We start from the raw sequence: 23,793 nt of genomic DNA on the forward strand, positions 1-23,793 counted from the left end.
TCCAGAGATCTTACGAACCCCGCTTTTTCCTTTCAAATGCATTCTTTGTCATTAACCTGAAAAACAGAAGGGGTTAATTTCAACCTTGTATGATATTCTGGAAACGCTCAACCTGGAAACCCTACCAACTTAAATGGCAGAAATACTCTTCTTCAATTGACCCTACATTTACATGTGATTCCATATGGTCCTCAACAGAATTCAGTTCCTCTGCTCTGGTGATGAGATACCAAACATTCAAAGTGATATCCCGTTGGTATTTGACACCAAAAGCCCTCATGCTTGCTATTCCAGAATTTAGCCCAGCATTCTGGAAAAAATGTGGTTCTGAGGGTGATTACCTCCACTGTTGGCTTACCTGTCCAGTGCTTCAACATTTTTGCATATGGTTCTGAAGACAATTTATACAATTACTGAGATCCGACTAGATGATAACCTGAACATCTGCTTCTGGGATTACTTCCGAATGATGATTTACCAACATGGAAACAAGTGATTATTGGTATTTTACTAGCAGCTGCAAAACTTACAGTTGCTTCTCAATGGAAATCCCCTTCGGCCTCATTTGTTTTGACTTGGTATTCTAGACTTTGGGAACAATATGTTTTAGCTAAATTAACTTTTAATTTTAATTCTTTGTCTTCACCAGCAACAGTTTCCACATTTTAGAAAACCTGGTCCCCTATTTTAAATTATTTGGCAAAGTACAGAGAAATTCAAAAGAACTTTAAACTTGTTATATATGATTTAAGGCCCTTTCCTTTGTTTTGTTCTGTTTTGTTTGTTTTACTGGTGTTGCTGTACCATTGTTTTAATGTTTAATTTTTGAATGTAATAAAAATTTAATTTTTTTAAAAAAAGAAGGAAATTCTGGAGACTTCAGGAAAGGTTTCTATGACTTAGCCTGACCTGGTCAGTGGGTGGGGAGGAGAGAGGTGATAAAACTCAGGAGAGCAAGGAAGAAGCTTTCTTTTTTGTGCTGAGTCCATCAGAGCAGACAGAACTCTTAACTCTGTTCTGTTTTGTTTGTTTTACTGGTGTTGCTGTACCATTTTTTACATTTAAAATTTTTGATTGTAATAAAAATTTATTTTTTTAAAAAAAGAAGGAAATTCTGGAGACTTCAGGAAAAGCTTCTCTGACTTAGCCTGACCAGGTCAGTGGGTGGGGAGGAGAGAGGTGATAAAACTCAGGGGAGCAAGGAAGAAGCTTTCTTTTTTGTGCTGAGTCCATCAGAGCAGACAGAACTCAGAACTCTGGAGGAGGCAGCCCTTAGCCATCTTTTGGCCTGGACAGCTGAAGGAAGTTTCAAGGTAATGGTAACTCAGTAGAGATCTGTAATTTCCTTAGCTAAGGAGCCTGTCCTATATTTTGACATCTGATAGGGCATATATAGAGAGAGAGGGACAGAGGAATTGTGTTTTACCAATTTCTTTTGAATTCCTTGCTCATTCTGGTGCTGTGCTAAAAGTATGCTTGTGAACATTTTCTTTTTAATAAATACTTTATAACTTTTGATGCTGGTAGTGGTTCTCTGTACCATATAGACCTCCACCGTCTTGGACACACTATTTTAAAAGGAGTTCCAGGGGGAAGGCAGTCAGTTGACAAGTAGCTATTCCTCCAGGGGTGCACAAGGCAGTAAATGATCCCCGTTGTAACCAGACGCTGGACAGTGGGAGACACAGAGGCAATGCCTCAGAACTTGGAGGGGAAGCTGGGAGTCCTGACCCTCTCAGTGGGCAATTCCTTACAAAGGTCAGGTGGTAGCAGTGGTTACCTGAGAAAAAAAGTTTCTCCAGATGTTGGGAAAACCTTGGAGGGCAGAGTGGAACAGGGCCTACAGGCCAGAGTAGGTGTGTTCTGCTACATATGTTAATACAGTTAGATACGTAGTAAATTTATACTAACAATACTAGGTAAGATGTATATCATCACCCTTAGTGAAATGTCTGATTCACAAGTAAAGTAAAATTTTCCATCCTGCTCAGTAACGTATTTAGTAACAATACCATATTAGCTTGAAAAGAAGATGGCCCTGAATGTAAGATGATCCCCATAATAAAAGTTAAACATAATTTTTCATTATTGTATGTAACTGTAACTTGTATGCAAATTTAAGATGGCTCCTCTTTTTCTTGACAGTACATGTGGGAAAGTAATGTTTTCTGTCAGGTAAATAGAGTATGTGTTTTCAGGCTTATTAAAAATTAAACTGGTTTCTCATGGTATACTTTAAAGCTACTTTCATGGTTATAATATCTGTTCAAGAATAATCAAAACGACACATACACTCTAAGGCTAGGAAATGACTCATACAACAAGCAAGAACAAATATACCTAATTTGGAGGCCCATTAGACAGCTTCTGACATTTTATTTTTCTTTTCTTAAAAATCCATCTATAGAAACAACCATAAAATATCCAAAAGAGGAAGTATCAGCTGTGACTATGAAGCCTTGCAGAAGTATAGACTTTATGGGAAGGGGTCACATCTCAATTATTTATACAGCCATTTACTCACAACAGTTTTTGATGCCATTGGGGAAGAGTTTCATTTGTGGTGGCCATTGCTTCCAATGAAAACACATTTAATTCTTATGGGAATCACAGTCCGTACTGTGTTTGTGTCTGCTGTACATCATGATCTCCTTATTCATGTATCAGCAGTATTTTAAAAGTTCTTCTGTTGCATTTTCATTTATTTATGCAGTTACTATAACTTAGATGATGTGAGCCAAGACAACATTAACAAGTTCCTTTCAAGCCTTGTTGAGAAGTCACTCATCAAACTGGAATATTCTTACTGCATTAAAATTGGAGAGGTATGGTTATTTTATACTTCATTAAAAGTCAAGAAAGAAGAACTAGATAATCTTTATGAAGGATTACCCTTTGTACTGAAGTTTCTTGTACAATTAAATATGGGTATGGTACCTTCTTTTACAACAGAATTAAGCTTTTTAATCACTTTTGTTTGATTTAAATACACAGATAAACACCGCCATTAGAATACAGTATAAAATGTGATTAACTGAAGCAGAGTATTAACCATGTTGCATTACATTTATATAAAATAACTGCATTTTCCCCATTTTTAATAGGATGGCCGTGGCATTGAACCTCTCACTCTAGGCCGCATTGCTTCATATTACTATTTGAAGCATCCAACAGTAAGAATGTTCAAGGAGCGTTTAAAACCTGAATGTAGTGTAGAAGAACTGCTCTCAATTCTTACAGTAAGTTGTATTTTTACTTATTTATTTATTAATCCAAAGTGTTATTTTTCGTTTCCAGTACTTTGGAGAAATGGGGCTTTCACTGTCTTAAAATGGGGTTTGTCTCCAGTAATTTCCCTAGGATCTTTAAATTTGCCTAACGAATATGTGTTAGCATAATAAAATTTGTATCTATATTTTGTTTGTAAATTGGATTCATAGATGAGCTACAGAACACAATTTCCAACTTCCCTTGTGATAAGCACAAGATCTTATCAGACCAAGCATACTTCGGAGCATTGATGAACACCTGTATGTTAACATGCAATGTAGATTTAGTGATAGCTTCCTAGCATATGATAGAATTTGCAGAGAAATAGGTATCAAAGGTTACAATCTGTTTTAATTTGGAAGAGTTCTGCAAATAGATCCTGAACTGATATTAATGCCAGTGAAAGCACTGATTACAAAAATGTACAGTTGTTGAACGTTATATATTATTTTCTCTCAGGAATAGTCTTGGAAGGTCCTTCATTTTAAAGAAATATTTTACACTTTGAATATATCTAAAAATATGCAATAAGAGTGGAAGGTTCTTTGCTGGTTTTAATGTTAAGCTATGTTCATGCCAGCTTAATGTATTGTCTGGCAGCCAAGAGGTAGGTGCTGTGGCAGATGAAGTATGTTATACAGTAGTATGACTTTCTATTATAAAAAAGGGTTGAAGCACATTGGTTGGAATCCAGAGAGTTACTTTGGGTATGCCCAGACGACATTCTGACTTTTTTTCTTTCAAAGGTCAGAACCCCATTCTGTAGCAAAAGCCACTTTTGAAAGCCCCTTGTTTTTAAAACATTTGGCATGTGGCATGAGAAGCTGCTGTGTAAAACCAGGTATGCAGACCTTGTTGTTGAATTCTTTGGATCCATGTCATTGAGAAGAGATTCAACGAGACTTCAAACCAATTTTTCATTGTTTATCTGTCTTCCTCCTTTCTCTGCCCCACCCCACAGTGCATGGATTTGATTTCTTGCACTAATTGTCTGAAGAACACTTACTAGATTATGTGGTTTGTTTTTTGGCATGCTGATATGCAGATAACTCTGCCTTTGAGGAAGCATTGACTTAGCTTTTTGGCCCCGTGTGGCTACGTGATTCTATTCTGTTGGTGTTAGTGTCCACCATCCTGTAAAATATCATGTACAGAGATGATGTTCTTTAAGTAGTATATGACCTTCATTAAACAGCAAGGATATTAATGCTTAGTAACATTCTCATCATACATCAACAACACTTGAATTGGTTAAATTACTTAAACCATTTATGTAATTTAAATCCAGAGCTTCACAAATGCTGTCACGTGGTTTCTTTGGGGGACTCTTCTTAGCAATCATATTTATATACTTGCACAAAGTGTTACAGGCCTTTCCTCCTCTTCTGGGTTCTGTAGGCATTGCAAAGAATTCTTAGATATTGTAGGGGAAAGGTAAATCCCTCCCTGCCTGTGGCCCCTCTGCGTGTGCCAGAGGATTTGGTTGAGAGTAGGTCCAGGGCAGCCACTTCCAAGGCTGGACAAAAGTTGTGGATCCCGCTTAAACGAAATCAGTTGATCAAATGTATTGTTTAATCTGTGGCCATAACAGAAAAAATATGCAGCCTAAATATATTAGAGAAAGCTGTGAAACAATAAAATACATTTGATAAACATTTTGTAATTGCCCCAGTAAATCTGCATAGCAATCAGCAACATTTTAACAAGCATAGCTCTTAGCTTTGCCAGGGCAGGATAAATAAGGTAATGTGTACATGTCACTACATTGCCCTTCCTCAAGTTTCTGGAAAATTGACTGATGTCAAGGTTCCACACACTGAATGTTTCAAAACTGCTGCCTAATATTGTTTAAAGGCAAACATGAAGGTTTATTTTCTAAAAGTGGCATATTTTGGCACTTAGTTCTGTGGTAAAATCAGGGGTCATTTGGGGGGGGGACGCGGGGGAACGCCATCCCCCCGGGTGAGGTGCGGGAGGGCGGGGCCTGGAGCTCCCTGCTGGTGCCCGCTGGAGGTCGCCGCCGGCTGTGGGGAGGACACACTTCCGGTGATGTCAGGGGGTGTGGCATATGCTAATGAGTTATGCTAATGAGTCCCCCTAGCTTTTTTTCTACGAAATGACCCCTGGGTAAAATATATGTTAGATTAGTTTCATATTAGGTCTGTGGTGCTTCATAAAGGCCCTTTCCTTGTGAATTGTGTGTTTACCATGCCCAAATACATTACCCAACATTTAAAACATCAGTATATCTGGCTTTTATAAATGTAACAGGGTTGTGTGAAGACTTCTTGTGCTAATGATCTATCTTTCAGTCTAAAATTATTTTTTGCAGATGTTGATTTTTATAATTATTACTTAAAATACTATCCCAGTTTTCCTTGTTAAATGTGTAAATTGAAAGTTTTCTGCAATCCCATGCTCTGTTGAAGATACTAGGCATTTTAACAGAATTCTTACACCAAGGTTTTTTTTTCCTTTAAACACCATGCATTAATGAGCTTGATAATTAAGCGACTCATTTCACACCTCTATTGTTAACCATTGGTGTTACATCTGTCTTGCTCCATTGATGCCTTTCTCACTTACTTATTGAAGCATTTAACAGTTTTGGCAACAGGGAATTACATGACTTGGGGTAAGTAGTCTAATTAGATGCAAGTGAAAATCCTTGGGGAGATGGATATTTTAGAAGTAATTTGAAGAATCTCTTAATGATGCTGGCTCTGAAAACTATAGGCCAAGCAAAAGGAAAAAGGTTTGTCAATACTGCAAAACATTGTTGCTGGAATAGTCAATGCGGTGTTCTTGTATTTATTTTGCATATGTAGGGAGGGTTTAAGTCTGCAACTGTTTTTTGCTTAAAGTTGTGGTTGTTGGTCTTTTTATTTTATGACCTTTCAAAACCAAAATTTATTGTAAAGAATTTTCTTGTTAGTAGCAGACAAACAACCCAGTGCCAGATCTGCATATTGAGGGGGGAGGTCTCACTCAAACAAATAAAGATCTCTATCTCTATTAGAGACATTCTGCCATTACCCAAAAAAGTGGGACCATCTGAGTCTGACTTTCCTCCCAAACCCTCCCCAAATGGATGCAGCTAGTTGATGTTCAGTGCAGTGCAGTGCAGTGAGAAGTGTAGCCTCTTCCTAAACATTAAAAAGACCAAGTTCATGACCACCGAGAAGAGAAACATCAAAATAACAGTTGACAATGAAGAGATCGAATGTGTGGAAGAATTAACTTTTTTAGGATCACAGATCAACCAAAACAGTGAATGCAGTCCAGAAATAAAACATCGAATCACGCTGGGTCGCATAGCAATGATGAGCATGAATTGAATATGGAGGACCAAGGACATCAGCCTAGCAACCAAATGCAGATTAATCTGTGCTGTTGTGTTCCCCATAGCAACCTATGGCTGCAAAAGCTGGACTATGAAGAAGCAAGACAGGAGGAAAATCAATTCATTTGAGCTGTGGACAGCTCTTTGGACAGTGAAGGTGACAAACAAGAAAGTAATGGAGCACATAATTTTATTTATTTATTTATTATTCAGATTTTTATCCCATCCTCCCAGGACATGTCATTGGAAGGAAAAATCATAAAACTGAGACTGACGTATTTCGGCCATGTCATGTGGAAGAACTCACTAGAAAAAGCAATTATGCTTGGATTGGTTATTGGCAAAAGGAAACCAGACCGCCAAAGAACACGATGGCCAGACACCATAGAAGTCGACACCAGCCTGAGTATGGAACAACTCAAAGAAACAGTACAAGATCAGAAAACGTGAAGAGAACTGGCCCATAGAATTCCCAAGAGCTGGACATGACTGAATGGCTAACAACAACAACAAGCCTACCTCACACCAGACCTATGGGTCTGGGTTTAGGAAAAGTGGTAAAATGAAGGCTGTTCATGTCCTGATTTGTATGGTGTTCAGTCACAAGAAAAGTAAAACAATATACTGTAATCAGTGCTCCTTCTAAGCTGTGGAGTCTTGTGAGCAAAAAATCTACTTTGTGAGTTACTGGGATTAAAGTTGTGAGTGACCGATTTGGCTACTGCATAAATTAGTTTGCTCTGGAGCCATCCTTCCTGAGCTAAGACAAAAATTTGTGAACTGGAGGCTAAAAAACTGTGAGCTAACTCATAAGAACATAAGAGAGGCCAATGTTGGATCAGGCCAAAGGCCCATCCAGTCGAACACTCTGTGTCACACAGCCAGAAATACCAGTGCCATCAGGAGGTCCACCAGTGGGGCCAGGACATTAGAAGCCCTCCCACTGTTGACCCCCCCAAGCACCAAGAAGACAGAGCATCACTTGCCCCAGAGCCCCTATCTATTCCTTGTGGCTAATAGCCACTGATGGACCTCTGCTCCATATGCTTATCTAATTCCCTTTTCAAGCCGTCCATGCTTGTAGCTGCCACCACCTCCTGTGGCAGTGAATTCCATGTGGGTGAAGAAGTACTTCCTTTTATCCGTTCTAACCCGACTGCTCAGCAATTTCATGGAGTGCCCACGAGTTCTTGTATTGTGAGAAAAGGAGAAAAGTACTTCTTTCTCTACCTGCTCTATCCCATGCATAATCTTATAAACCTCAATCATGTCTCCCCTCAGTCGTCGTTTCTCCAAGCTAAAGAGCCCTAAGCGCTTTAACCTTTCCTCATAGGGAAAGTGTTCCAACCCTTTTATCATTCGAGTTGCCCTTTTCTGCACTTTTTCTAAAGCTATAATATCCTTTTTAAGGTATGGTGACCAGAACTGCACACAGTATTCCAAATGAGGTCGCACCATTGATTTATATAGGGGCATTATGATATTGGCTGATCTGTTTTCAATACCTTTCCTAATAATCCCCAGCATACCATTTGCCTTCTTTATTGCAGTCACACACTGTCTCGACATTTTCAGTGAGTTATCTACTACAACTCCAAGATCTCTCTCTTGATCAGTGTGCCGCCCCTGTCTGGTGAATGGGGGAGTCCTTACCCCCGGTCGCCGTTCCGCCGGGTGTTCTTTCCCTTCCAGAAGGGGAACGGGAGGCCTCAGAAACAGAGCTGGCTACCTGGTTCCATCACCAAGGTCAGCCTAGGCCCTAGCGAAAGCCACTGGAGACGCAGGCCGGGTCAGTTCTCTCTCCGACCGTGGGCCGCCTCGTCTCCCTCCTCCGCTATGCATGTCTTCCTCCCCGGCCTCCCTTTCGGCTCCCCTTTTATTCCCAGTGCTAACTACCCCTCCCTCCTTATTGGACCCCGAGGCGTCATTCCTGGATGGTCCCGCCTCCCTATAAGAGCTCCGATGCTCTGCTCGGGGGTGGGGCATTCCTCGTCGGCAGGCCCAAACGGCCCCGTGGTTTGCGCTGCTGCCGGCGGCTCCTGTGGGTCCACCTTCCGGCAGCGTGCACGAGCCCGGGCCCATCCAGGGAGGCGTCGAGCCCTTGACGAGTGCTGGCTGTGGGCGTCTCTCCCCGTCGGTCTTCGCCCCGTTCGCTTGTGCACCTTGTGGGGCCGTCCCCAGGTAGGAGGGGACTGCCGAGAGGGGCTTGAGCTTGGGCTCATCAGAGAGTCCCGGACCAACGGAACCGGGACAATCAGTCTCTGCCAGTTCAGACCCCATCAACGTGTATTTATGTTTAGGATTTTTGGCTCCAATGTGCATCACCTTGCACTTGGCCACATTGAACCCCATTTGCCATGTTGACACCCACTTGCCCATCTTTGACAGATCCCTCTGGAGTGCCTTACAATCTTCACTAGTTTTCACCACCCTGAACAACTTCGTATCATCCGCAAATTTAGCCACTTCACTGCTTACTCCCAACTGCAAATCATTAATGAACAAGTTAAAAAGCAGTGGACCAAGTACTGATCCCTGCGGTACCCCACTGCTTACCCCCCTACACTGAGAGAACTGCCCATTTATACTCACTCTCTGTTTTCTATTAATTAGCCAATTTTTGATCCATAAAAGGACTTGTCCTTTTATCCCATGATTTTTGAGCTTACTTAGGAGCCTTTGATGAGGAACTTTATCAAAAGCTTTCTGGAAGTCAAGGTAAACAATATCTATTGGATCCTCCTTGTCCACATGTTTGTTCACCCCCTCAAAGAACATTAACAGGTTTGAAGACTAACAAACCTTGGTCTTCCGGTATGGCGCGTTGACGGGCGGGTGGGAGCGTGATGTGCTCCGTCCCCACCCGAAACTCCTTTGCTTTGCTCGGGCTCCCTGCTTGTCAGGGGAGCTTGACCAGCAACCCGTCAGTGGGAGCTGGAGCAAGGGGCGTTTTTTCTGGCCCCTCCCGCCTTCGGCAGGGCGGGGGGTGTCCAGTTTCGGCCCCGACGCCGAGGCGAAGGGTAGGAGGAACATGGCCGCCACCATGTTCTACTAAACGCGACCACCCGTTGTTTTTATCTAAGCATAAAAAAGGATTATTGGTAACACTCGGCAATATTCCAGGAGCACAGAAAAGAAGTCGGAAAGAGCAAAGAGAAGCTCCCCCAAAAAAGAGTTACGTCCATTACGGTATAAATGAGCAGCCGGGAAAAGACACGGACAAGACTGTGAGTTTCCTTATTATCTCGTGGGGGAAGATATATTGCATCGGGTTGGACTGGATTATCGGTAGAGGAGGGGGAAAAAGAGGGGCATAGACTGTTTACTAAAGATGGAAGACTTCCTGAAAGCCCTAAAAGAAGGCCAAAGGCCCATCCAGTCCAACACTCTGTGTCACACAGTGGCCAGAAATACCAGTGCCATCAGGAGGTCCAGCAGTGGGGCCAGGACATTAGAAGCCCTCCCACTGTTGACCCCCCCCCCAAGCACCAAGAAGACAGAGCATCACTTGCCCCAGAGCCCCTAGCTATACCTTGTGGCTAATAGCCACTGATGGACCTCTGCTCCATATGCTTATCTAATTCCCTTTTGAAGCCGTCCATGCTTGTAGCACCCACCACTTCCTGTGGCAGTGAATTCCATGTGTTAATCACTCTTTGGGTGAAGAAGTACTTCCTTTTATCCGTTCTAACCCGACCGCTCTGCAGTTTCATGGAGTGCCCACGAGTTCTTGTATTGTGAGAAAGGGAGAAAAGTACCTCTTTCTTTACCTGCTCTTTCCCATGCATAATCTTATAAACCTCGATCATGTCACCCCTCAGTCGTCTTTTCTCCAAGCTAAAGAGCCCTAAGCGCTTTAACCTTTCCTCATAGGGAAAGTGTTCCAACCCTTTTATCATTCGAGTTGCCCTTTTCTGCACTTTTTCCAAAGCTATAATATCCTTTTTAAGGTGTGGTGCCCAGAACTGCACACAGTATTCCAAATGAGGTCTCACCATTGATTTATATAGGGGCATTATTATATTGGCTGATCTGTTTTCAATACCCTTCCTAATAATCCCCAGCATAGCATTGGCCTTCTTTATTGCAGTCACACACTGTCTCGACATTTTCAGTGAGTTATCCACTACAACTCCAAGATCTCTCTCTTGCTCAGTCTCTGCCAGTTCAGACCCCATCAATGTGTATTTATATTTAGGATTTTTGGCTCCAATGTGCATCACCTTGCACTTGGCCACATTGAACCCCATTTGCCATGTTGACGCCCACTCGCCCATCCTTGACAGATCCCCTTGGAGTGCCTCACAATCCTCACTGGTTTTCACCACCCTGAACAACTTTGTATCATCCGCAAATTTAGCCACTTCACTGCTTACTCCCATCTCCAAATCATTAATGAACAAGTTAAAAAGCAGTGGACCAAGTACTGATCCCTGCGGTACCCCACTGCTTACCACCCTCCACTGAGAAAATTGCCCACCTACACTCACTCTCTGTTTTCTATGAACTAGCCAGTTTTTGATCCATAAAAGGACTTGTCCTTCTATCCCATGATTTTTGAGCTTACTTAGGAGCCTTTGATGAGGAACTTTATCAAAAGCTTTCTGGAAGTCAAGGTAAATAATATCTATTGGATCCCCCTTGTCCACATGTTTGTTCACCCCCTCAAAGAACACTAACAGGTTAGTGAGACAAGATCTTCCCTTACAGAAACCGTGCTGAGTCTGCCTCAATAGGTTTTGTTCATCTATGTGCCTACTAATTCTTTCCTTAATAATGGTTTCCACCAATTTACCCGGTATCGACGTCAGACTGACTGGCCTGTAATTTCCCGGATCTCCTCTGGAACCCTTTTTAAAGATGGGAGTGACATTAGCTACCTTCCAATCCTCAGGAATGGAGGCAGATTTTAAGGAAAGATTACATATCTTTGTCAGGAGATCTACAAGTTCACATTTGAGTTCTTTCAGAACTCTCGGATGTATGCCATCTGGGCCTGGTGATTTTTCAGTTTTTAAGTTGTCTATCAGTTTTAGGACCTCCTCTCTCGTCACCTCAATCTGACTCAGGTCTTTCAACACCCCTCCTGAAATCAGTGGTTCTGGAGTGGGCAAGCACTTCTCATCTTCCACAGTGAAGACGGAGGCAAAAAATGCATTTAGCTTCTCAGCCATTTCCCTATCATCCTTCAATACTCCTTTTACCCCTTGGTCGTCCAAGGGCCCCACTGCCTCCCTGGCTGGTTTCCTGTTTCTAATGTATTTGAAGAAAGTTTTATTGTTGGTTTTTACGTTTTTTGCTATATGCTCCTCATATTCCCTTTTTGCCTGCCTGACCTCAGACTTGCATTTTATTTGCCATAGCCTGTGTTCCGTTTTATCAGCCTCACTGTGACTAGCTTTCCACTGCTTAAAGGAATTCTTTTTACTTTTTACAGCCTCCATTACTCTGTTTGTTAACCATGCAGGCTTTTTCCTATACCTGTTTGTGCCTTTCCTAACCTGCGGAATATATATTTTTTGAGCTTCTAGGATCGTAGTTTTAAATAGATCCCAAGCTTCCCCAATTGTTTTGACCCTTTCTACTTTTCCTTTCAGTTTCCTCCCCACGTGTCCCCTCATATCAGAGAAATTACCCCTTTTAAAGTTAAAAATGGTTGTGTGAGTCTTTTTGGCCAATTCTCTATTTGTACAAATGATGAACTCAACAACATTATGATCACTGTTTCCAAGCGGTGCAATCACTTTTACATCTCTCACCAGGTCTTGAGTGTTACTTAGGACCAAATCAAGGATCGCCTCTCCCCTGGTAGGTTCCGTGACCATCTGCTCCATAGCACAGTCATTTAGAGTGTCTAGAAACTCAATCTCTTTTTCCCGGCTAGAACACATATTGACCCAATCAATGTGTGGGTAGTTAAAATCACCTATTATTACACAGTGTTTTTGTCTAGTTGCTATCTTTAAGGCATTCATCATTTTATAATCCTCCTCTATCTTTTGATCTGGTGGGCGATAACAAACTCCCAGTGTTAAGTTTCCTTTTGGCCCCCCTATTTCAACCCATAGAACTTCCAGAAGCGAATCCAATTCACTTAGCCTCTCAATCTTTCTAGACTTTATACCCTCTCTGACATACAGAGCTACCCCACCTCCAACCCTTCCCCCCCTATCCTTCCGATATAATATATAACCGGGAATCACTGTGTCCCACTGATTTTCCTCATCCCACCAAGTTTCAGAAATACCCACAATGTCTATTTTTCCCTCCGACACCAAGCACTCCAACTCCCCGATTTTACCTCGGACACTTCTAGCATTTGTATAGAAACAGCTGTAATTTCCCTTACAAGTTAAGCCTGCATCCTTCCTCTTGCTATCTCGAGTCGTTGTCCGGCAGTCCATGTCACCAGCCATGGCCTCTGTGGACAATTTCAATCCACCTCCCTGTAGAAAAGCAACAGGTACCCCCTCATCTCTCTGAGATGAGCCAACCCGAACCAGAGACTTTTCATCTCCTGTCGGCTTTCCCCCAATATTCAGTTTAAAAGCTGCTCTGCCACCTTTTTGATTTTAAGTGCCAGCAGCCTGGTTCCTTCTCGGGACAAGTGGAGACCGTCTCGCCTGTACAGCTCCCTCTTGTTCCAAAAAGTATCCCAGTGCCTAACAAACCTGAACCCTTCCCCCCTACACCATCGTCTCATCCACGCATTGAGACTCCTGATCTGTGCCTGTCTCTCCGGCCCTGCGCGTGGAACAGGTAGCACTTCTGAGAAGGCTACCTTGGAGGTCCTGGACCTAAGTTTCCTGCCCAGCATCCTAAATTTCTCCTCCAGGACCTCACGACTGCATTTCCCCACATCGTTGGTGCCGACATGCACCACGACCACTGGCTCCTCCCCAGCACTATCTACCAGCCTATCTAAAACACGCGTAATGTCCGCTACCTTTGCACCAGGCAGGCAAGTCACCATACGGTCAGTACGCGGGTTCGCCACCCAGCTGTCTACCTGCCTAAGGATCGAATCACCCACTACCAAGAGCCCCCCTCCCACCCTGCTCAGGGATGGTTCCTTGGTGCAAAAGGAGAGCCGCTCACCAGCTGGGGAAGAGGTCCCTTCTGAGGGCACATTCCCCTTATCCTCAGCATGGTGCCCTGTTTCCCCTAGACCCTCATGCTCCCTGACAGCAGCGGGGCTGCCAGATCCAGAGTGGGACGTAGCTAACAAGTCCCCGAGAGTCTTTTCTGTGCGCCTAGCTGACTGTCTCTGCTTCTCCAGGTCAGCCACCTTGGCCTCAAGGGAGCACACACGTTCCCTGAGAACCAGGAGCTCCTTGCACCGAGCACACACCCAAGACTTCTGTCCAGTGGGCAGATAGTCATACATGTGACACTCCGTGCAAAACACTGGATAGCCCCCAACCCCCTGCTGGCATTCTGGCTTCATAATTCTTTTAAAATAAGTAAATATAATCCCCCTTTTAAGACCCTTTGTATTTATGTGGTTTTTCTTGTCAAAGGCAACGTACCTTACGGGGAAGACAAAAAGCCTAGGGCCTTGGCTTTCTGGCTCTTCTTGGGCTTCTTACAGAGCCCCTAGTCTAAGAGTCCCTAGGCCCTTCGACTCGTGCCAGAGGCTCGTGCCTCTGGCAAGGTGCTTTCTCAAATACTGAATTAAAGTCAATCACAGTCAAACAATGCTCCTTCCTCTCCCTCTCTCAAGCAGCCAGGACTCTACAACAACTCTAATCGCTTTCACACACTCCCAAACACAGTCCTCCCACAAAATATCCTCAGCTGAATCCCCTCAGGTGAAAGCAAATAAAAAAACACTCACCCCTCTAGCAGCTCTGTCTCCTGCTCAGAGATCAGAGCTCACACTAACTCAGCTTAGAGGGAACACTGATACTTATTCATTAAAATATTTATACCCTGTCTTTCCTCCTGGCTCATGGTGGCTAGATACACTTCATTAAATGAAAAGTAAAAAATAATTGCTGAATATGTTCTAATTTAATATGAACAACTTAAAATTCCTAAAATTGTGGGGGAAATGGTAGAGCTTGGGAAAACACTTCTGGTCAGTTCCATCAGCCATTTCTTTGACAAGTAAACACATAATCTCTGCATATAGCTGTATGTATGCAGCCCACCACCATATGCATAAGGCTATGTTGCTAATCAACAGTTGACACTGAAAGAAAACTCGGGGTGATTGTGGCAGCTGCGGCATTTCCCCCTGAGCTGGTGGATTTTTGGGATGAGGAGACCTCAGCTCTGCAGGACCCTTCTGGCTAGCTTTTAACAACAGGAATGGGACAGATTGAATGGCCAGAGCCAGAGGTGGATGGAGAGCAGAACTTAACATCGGGGAGAGTGCGAGGAACGGGGTGCTGGTGCCCCCGGCAGAACAACCAAGTGAGGCAACGAGACCCCCTTGCACAGCTGTATTACAGCTCGGGAAGACCTGGAACAACTACTGGCAGACAAAGAGAACTGCAACCCAGACCAACAAAGCAGTTAGTCACTGCTGTTGCTGTGCTCTAAAGGAAGCAGCTTAGAAGCTGCCTAATGAATGTATTGGATAGCTGAATTCATTGAGATAATTGTTAGATAAGATTTTATTAGCTATAGGACCATCCAACCAAATTGTAAATAGTTGCAGTGATTGTTATTATTGATTAATTAATTGATAAGAATTATTTGAAAAAACTTCTTGTCTGGCCTTTATTTAAATTACTGGCCAGGCAATTCGATTATCATTGGCAATCAATTAGAGGACTGAACACGGTGGTAGGATAGGTTGTGTATTAGTGGAACTGGCAGCATCGGATTTTGCAGCTCATTACTGGTATTGGTTATTTGAGTGTTCCATTGCTTGCTCTACCAGTGATCTGAAGGTGTGCGGAGACCACTGGAGGCAGTGATTTTGGGTCAAGGGATTCCGGTGCTCCTGGGGAGGGGAAAGTACAGTGGTGGGACCAGGCAGGGTGTTATAGGAAAAGGGTGGAGAAACAGAAAAGCTCTTCCAGCCTTTGTCCCATCCCGAGGAATGTTGGCACTGGGGCTAAGATGGATAAAACACCCTCTGACATTAGCATTGTGTAACGCCAGGTCTATAAATAATAAGATCATGGTCCTTCGGGACTTTCTGCAAGAGCAGAATGTAGACCTGACGTGCATGGCTGAGACCTGGGTGTGAGAAGGGGAGACAGTAGCTCTCTCCCAGCTTGCCCCTCCTGGGTTTTCAGTCCTTCACCAATCGCAGACTAGGGGGCGGCGGGGAGGAGTGGCTTTATTCATCTGGGAGGCTTACTCCTTCAGGGTGCTCCCACCACCAAAGATCACAGGCATTGAGTGTGCCGGCCTGGTGTGGGAGGCCGGGGATAGTTTGGCAATTGGGCTGGTGTACTGACCACCTAATGAGGGTGCGGTGGCACAGGTGGTTAAACGTCTGTTAGTAACATCTACGAACAGCTGTTCGAAACCCGCCGCGGCCAGAATGAGCATGTGGCCCCTGTCCCAGCTCCCACTAACCCAGTGGTTCGAAAGCAGGAATTAACATCAAAAACTGCGAGTAGATAAATTGGGTACCTACCTTAGATGGTAGGGAGCACCCTCCCCCGTCGAGGGGGTTTGTGGAGTATCGGTGGCGAGCGGCGAGCGGCAAAAAGATGGCGACTAAGTGTAACATCCATGGTGGACCAGACGCAGCGGAGAGGCGGAGCCAGGAGATGCGAGGTTCGTGGAAGGCGCAGGCGCGGCGGTGCCTAAGCGGACGGAGCCGGAGCCACGCCGAAGTGTACCTGCGCGCCAGAGGGGCCTGCTGATCCACCACCGGAAGACCGTGAGGAGAAGGAGGAAGTGAGAGCCGGAAGCCGGAAAAAGCCGAGCCGACAAGCCGACCGGGAGGAAGAAGATCAACAAAAGACCTCCACAGGGTGCCGGTAGGGCAGTCCCCATCTCCAGCATATGTGGCCATAGGTAGGGATAAGCGATTAACTGTAAGCCACTCAGAGACCCCTGGGGGTTCGAGCAGGGTAGAAAGTTGAAAGATAAATAAAAAAATTTAAAAAATTAAAAAATGCACCAGCCAATAGCCTGCCATCCCTGATTGTCCTGGGTGATTTCAATGTCCATGCTGATGATGCAACCTCCACTCGGGCAGCGGACCTAGTGTTGTCCATGATGGCACTAGGACTCTCCCAATATGTAACGACCCCCACTCACCGGGCTGGGCACACGCTTGATTTGATCTTCACGGCCAGGGTAACAGTGGACCAGGTTACTGCTTTGGCAGTTCCATGGTCAAACCACCATGCCCTGAGGGCCTGTTTTAATGTTCCATCCCAACCCTGTTTATGCAGCGAGCATATTTTAGCTTGCCTGTGGAACCAGATGGACCCAGTGCAGTTCCAGATGGCTCCGTGGGATCCAATGCCCCCTGGCGGCTTGTTAGATAAGCTTGTAGGGGACTGGCATAGCCGAATCTCTGCAGCCATTGATGAGATCGCTCCCCGGCGCCTTCTACGCCTTCGCTCTAAGCTTGCTCCCTGGTTCATCCAGGAGTTGCGGCTTATGAAGCGAGAGCTGTGACAGAGAGACGGTGGCGCCGTGCTCGTGACGAAGCTACAAGAGCATCTTATAGGACATTTATGAGATCCTATGAGATGGCAGTCAAGGCTGTGAAGAGAGAGTTCTGTGCGGACATAATTGTTTCTGCAAGCTCACGCCCAGCCCAATTATTTAGAACAATTCAGTCCATAACCGTACTGCCACAGGGCAGACCAAATGCTAGAGAACTGGACATAGGCTGTTTTGCAAGCTATTTTATAGATAAAAGTCTTGTTGCTCCGCCACGACTTCCCCGCCACAGTTGAAACAGTGAGTGAGCTTGAGGCTCCATGTATGTCTTCGATTCTGGTTTTGGATCATTTTGGCCCACTCAGTCTAGAGGAAGTTAACAAACTCCTCCTAGCTGTTTGCCCTACCACATGCTGCCTTGATCCGTGCCTGTCATGGCTCATTAAAGCTGGCTGTGATGGGTTACAAGGCACGTTGAGGGAGATTATCAACAAGTCCTTCACAGAGGGACAGTTCCCTGGGGTGCTCAAGGAGGCAGTGGATCGCCCTCTCTTGAAAAAAACATGTTTGGATGACGCTTCCATCTTAGATCCCTTCCAGTCCGGCTTCCGCCCTGGACACAGGACGGAGATGGCACTGGTCGCCCTCACGGATGACCTCCAAGGGCATCTGGATCAGGGTGGTTCGGCGGTGCTGTTGTTGTTGGACCTGTCGGCAGTGTTCGACACGGTCAACCATCAGCTACTGACCCACCGCCTTGCTGACATTGGAATTCAGGGGCTTGCCTTGCAATGATTCACCTCCTTTCTCCATGGTCGGGGACAAAGGATGGCACTAGGGAACAGCAGTCCAGGAGGCACCCACTGGATTGTGGAGTGCCTCAAGGGACTGTGCTTTCCCCAATGTTGTTTAACATCTATATGTGCCCCCTTGCCCAGATTGCCCAGAGGCATGGGCTGGGGTGTCACCAGTACGCTGATGACACCCAGCTCTATCTGATGTTGGGCGGGCGGTCCGGCTCCAAACCGGAAGACCTAGACCGAGCATTACAAGCCATGGCTGGATGGCTTAGGCTGAGTCGGCTGAAACTGAGGTCCCGTGCCTGAGTCGGGGTGGTGCGGGGGTAGGGATTCCACTCCCAACCTTCGATGGGGCGCTGTTGGTGCCAGCGCCAGAGGTGGGGAGTTTGGGAGTGATCCTGGATGCCTCCTTATCAATGGAGGCCCAGGCAGCAGCCACTGCCAAGTCAGCTTTTTATCATCTTCAGCTGATTAGGCAGTTGGTTCCCTTCCACGACCGCAATGACCTGGCAACAGTGATCCACGCGATGGTCACCTCGAGACTAGACTATTGTAATGCTCTCTACATGGGACTGCCCTTGTCACAGATTCGGAAGTATTCAGCTAGTGCAGAATACTGTGGCCAGGCTTCTGATGGGTCTCCCCAGGTGGGAGCACATTCAGCCTGTGCTAAAGACACTGCACTGGCTGCCAATAGCATACCGAATTCAAGTACTAACACTAACACATAGCAGAGAGAGAAACAACAAGGAGTAGGCTGAACTGCAAGAGAAAAACATCCAATAAACCCTACACACTAGAGAATGCACCACAGCTCCACCTTGGGAGGGCCTGCAAGACAGAGATGTTCTGCCAGGCCTATGGTTGAGGACAGCATCGAGCCTGGCCTTCTCCATCTCTCCTCTCCCCTCATGGGGAAGGACGCAACTGGTCCTTTAACACCATTGGAAATAGTTTTTAGATTTGTAATTGTTTCAATTGTTAATGGTTTTAACCTGTTTATACATTGATTTATATGTATTTTTTTTTTTTTGTAAACAAATTTTTATTTTCTTAGGAACATAGCATATAAGATTAAATCATTCAGTCCATTGTTTACCTCATTCCCTTCCTCCCCTCCCTCCAGTGGCTTCCCGCAATGCTTCTCCCCCTTCTTACAAATTTCATTATATCATTAACACATCATTTGTTATCATCCAACCTCAAGATAACATCATTTGACTTAATATTGATCTAAACATATTAAGTTTTGTTTTACATCCCAGTTCTTTTCCAGATATATTTTAAAGTCATTCCATTCTTGAAAAAACACGTTGTCTTCTTGATTATTCAACTTCTTTGTAATTTTATCCATTTCTGCCATGAACAGAACTTTTTGTATCCAGTCTTCGATTTCTGGTACTTTCTCAGTCTTCCAAAATTGTGCATAAATCATCCTCGCTGTTGTAATAAGGTACCAGAATAAAGTCCTTTTAGTCGAGTTAACTTCTTCCATTTTTAGTCCCAAAAGCAGAATTTCAGGCGCTTTCTTGAAAGAGCACTTAAGTATTTTTTGCATTTCTTTGTGGACTTTTGTCCAAAAGAGTGTAGCTTTTTCACAAGTCCACCACATATGGTAAAATGAGCCCTCATGTTTTTTACATTTCCAACATTTATTTGACATATTCTGGTTCATATTTGCAATTTTCTTTGGGGTCATATACCACCTATACATCATTTTGTAACAATTCTCTCTAACATTGGTACAGGGTGATATCTTAATAGCATTTTTCCACAAATATTCCCAGGTTTCTATGTCAATTTCCTTGTTCATATTTATTGCCCATTTTAACATTTGCTCTTTCACAGTCTCATCTTCTGTATACCATTTTAACAACACTTTATACATTTTAGAGATATCTTTTCCCCCTCCACTCTCCCATACCTTTTCCATTTCATTTTTTTCCTCTCTAAAACCATAATTTCTTTTGTCTGACCTAAAAAGGTCAGAGATCTGCATGTATTTCAACCATTCATATTCATATTCAATTTCATTCTGCTTTTTCATTACCCATTCTGTTCCCTCTTTTTTTATTATGTCTTTATACAGCAACCAATCTTTGTCTCTACGTCTTGAGTAAGATGTTAACACTTCCACTGGTACAATCCAAAGTGGCCTTACATCACCAAAATATTTTTTATATCTCATCCATACCACAAATAATGCTTTTCTTACCACATGATGCTTAAAAAAGCTATCCATTTTTGTTTTGTCATACCATAAATATGCATGCCAACCAAATCTACAATCATGACCTTCTAACCCCAATAGCTTATCATTTTCTAATTTCACCCATTGCTTCAACCAGGTCATACAAACCGCTTCATAATATAATCTGAGATTTGGTAGCTGTAGTCCACCTCTGTCCTTGGCATCACAAAGTATTTTCATCTTAATTCTCGGTTTCTTGCCTGCCCAAACAAACTTTGATAGTTCTTGTTGCCACCTTTGCAGCAAATCTGTCTTACTAAGTATTGGTATTGTTTGGAACAGGAACATCAAACGTGGTAGGACATTCATTTTTATAACTGAAATTCTTCCCATCAGTGACAAGTTCATTTTGTCCCATTTCTTAAAGTCTTGGGTTAACTTAGCCCATAGTTTTTCATAATTGTTCTTATATAAGTCTATATTCTTTGCAGTTAACTCAATGCCTAAGTATTTCGTCTTCTTTACCACTTCACATTGTACCAAATTTTGTAGTTCCACTTGTTTTTGTTTCGTCATATTTTTGCAAATAAGCTTCGTTTTATTCTTGTTTACATAAAATCCTGCCAATTCTCCAAAATCTTTTATTTTTTGAAATAGTAACGGTAACTCTTCCGTCGGGTTTTCCACAATAAACATTACGTCATCTGCAAAAGCACGGTATTTATATTTAAAACCTTTATGTGTCAAACCCTTAATCTCTTGATCTTGTTGTATTTTTTGTAAAAGTACCTCCAACACCCAAATGAACAATAGCGGTGACAAGGGACAACCCTGCCGAGTACCTTTCTGTACCTTGAAGCTATCGGTCAATTCTTTATTTACATTCAGTGTAGCTCTTTGTTCCGAATAGATAGCTTCAATACAATTTCTGAACTGTTGTCCCGTATCAATTTTTTCCATCATCTGTAACATAAACTTCCAATTAAGATTGTCAAATGCTTTTTCCGCATCCACAAACAAAAAAGTTACCTCTTTTTCAGGGTGCTTTTCATAGTATTCCACTGCGTCCATTACTATTCTTACATTATCTCGAATTTGTCTTTTTGGCAGAAAGCCCGCTTGATCTTCTGAAATCACTGTTTGTAAGTAGTTTTTCACTCTTTCTGCAATAATTTTTGCAAAGATCTTATAGTCATTATTTAGGAGAGAAATTGGCCTGTAGTTCTTTACATTCGTTAGTTCTTGGCCTTCCTTTGGTATCAATGAAATGATTGCCTCTTTCCATGAGTCTGGCACTTTCTTGCACATCCGTATGTCGTTGGATAAAGCTTCCAGGGCCGGGACAAGTTCCTCTTTCATTTTTTTATAAAACTTCGCGGTAAATCCGTCCGGCCCTGGCGCCTTCCCCAACTTCGCTTCTTCAATTGCCTTCCTCACTTCCTCTGTTTGGATTGGCCCATTTAGTAAATCTTTAAACTCTTTGCTTATTTTGGATAGTGGAATCTCTTCTAAATATCTTTCAATCTTCTCAAGATCAATTCTATTTGCTTGAAACAATTTAGCATAATACTTGAAGAAACTTCTCTTTATACCATTAGGGTCAACGAATTCTTTTCCTTCTTCTATAATTTTGGTTATCATTCTTCTTTCTTTTCTTGCTTTGAGTTGCCAAGCTAGATATTTCCCCGGTTTATTCGCCCCTTCAAAAGATTTCTGTTGTAACTTCTTTAAATTCCAATAAAGCTCTTGGTTCAAAAAATCATTCAGCTGTTCTTTCAGCAACTGTAGTTCTCTAATAATCTTCTTTTTCCCCGGTTTCTTCTTCAGTTCTTTTTCTTTTTGGGCTATTTGTTCCAATACTTCCACTTGCCTTTGAAGTTTTTCCTTCTTTTGCTTCACATTTTGTGAGATGAGAATCCCTCTCATCACAGCTTTGTAAGCGTCCCACACTACCTGTATTGAAGTCTCTTTATTCAGATTTTGTTGGAAATATTGTTTTGTTTCTTCTTTTAACATTTCCATAACACCTTTTTTATCCAACAAATCTTCATTTATTCTCCAAAGAAAGGATTTATTCCTTTCAGTAGAGGTCCACAAAACAGGGTTGTGATCCGAGTTACATCTAGGCAGGATTTCTATTTTTTGTGTTTTCATTGACAATTCTTCTGACATCCAAATCATATCAATTCTGGAAAAAGAGCAATGTCTATTGGAATAAAAAGTAAAATCTTTCTGCGTTGGGTTCCATTTCCTCCACACATCTTCTAGTTTTTCCTGTTTGACTAGTTCAAAAAAGTTCTTTGGCAATTTTCCACTAATTTCGTTGCCTTTTTGTGATTGTCTATCCAGCCGATCTATAGTTCCATTAAAGTCTCCGGCCAAAATAACTTGATCATAAGTTTGTCCTTGTAGGTGTTCAGTTAAGTCCTTAAAGAACTTTTCTTTTGCTCCATTGGGTGCGTATATATTGACCACCAGTGTCTTTTTCTGTTGAATCATCACTTCCACACCCACATATCTTCCTTCCAAATCTTTGAAAATTTCTTTAGGTTGTAAATCCTTTTTCACATATATCACCACACCTTTTTTCTTATTTAAGGCCGAGGAATAAAATTCTAATCCCAATTTAACATTTTTTAAATATTTGGCATCCAGTTTTCTAATATGAGTTTCTTGCAAGCATATCAAGTTACAATTTTGTTTTTGTATCCAATAATTGATTCTTTTCCTCTTGTTAGGTGAATTTAATCCATTCACGTTCCATGACAACAATTTGTAATCCATTGTAGATTCTTAATTTAAAGTTCTCCAAAGACGTCAGAATTGTCCGCCTTAAATTTATAAAAATCCGTCACCGACCTGATCTGGACTCTCCCACCTTTGTAAGTAAAGGATAAGCCTTGTGGAATTTCCCATCTGTACCTAATATTCAAAGTCCTCAGTTTATCCACCAAAGGCTTATACCTTTTTCTGTCTTGCAGTACTGCTCGGGGGAGTTCTCTCATCACCATAATCTTGTTTCCTTCCATTTCAAAAGGGACGGTGAATTGTTTCTTAAAAATATCTTCTGTAGTTGTTCTTGTTACAAATTGTACAATAACATCTCTTGGTAAATTTTTCTTTTCTGCAATTCTGGAGTTCACTCTGTATATCAAATCAAAATCAGAGTCCATTGTCCCTTCATCTTCTTCCAAATATGATGTTATTGCCTTCATCATTTCATCTCTTATATCTTCATTTTCCTTCTCTTTAATGCCCCTGAATCTCAGATGGGTTTGCATCCTTCTGAACTCCATCATTGTTTCTGATCTTCTAAATTGCTGAGTCAAAGAATCCTGTTTTTCTTCCACTTGTTGCATCTTCTCTTCCACTTCCGTAGTTTTGGTTGCATTAGCCTGAATCTCCTTTTTGACTCCTTCTATTTCTTGCTTGATTGAAGTTATCTCAGTAGTGACCAAATCTTTAATTGCCGCTATGTTCTTCTCCTGAACCTCTTCAAGTTGTTTCAGATGAATCTGAGTCTGCTTTGCCATTTGTGCCTCCAGTTGCTTTTCAATCTGTTCCCCCATCCTTTTTTCACTTTGTTCTCCCATAGCTTGTATTGC

The 23,793-nt window shown here is 42.8% G+C and overlaps 1 protein-coding gene across 1 annotated transcript in view; it reads left to right on the top strand.

Moving 5' to 3' along the window:
* ASCC3 (activating signal cointegrator 1 complex subunit 3) overlaps positions 1 to 23,793 on the top strand; it is a 409,581-nt gene that overhangs the window by 309,815 nt on the left and 75,973 nt on the right. The window contains exons 34-35 of the mRNA XM_015417908.1: positions 2,714 to 2,825; positions 3,105 to 3,239. Of these exons, the coding sequence (XP_015273394.1) occupies positions 2,714 to 2,825; positions 3,105 to 3,239 (247 nt within the window). The remainder of the gene's footprint in view (positions 1 to 2,713; positions 2,826 to 3,104; positions 3,240 to 23,793) is intronic.

The sequence above is a fragment of the Gekko japonicus genome, unplaced genomic scaffold (genome assembly GCF_001447785.1).
Source record: "Gekko japonicus isolate JY-2015 unplaced genomic scaffold, Gekko_japonicus_V1.1 scaffold665, whole genome shotgun sequence".
Lineage (NCBI taxonomy): Eukaryota > Metazoa > Chordata > Lepidosauria > Squamata > Gekkonidae > Gekko > Gekko japonicus.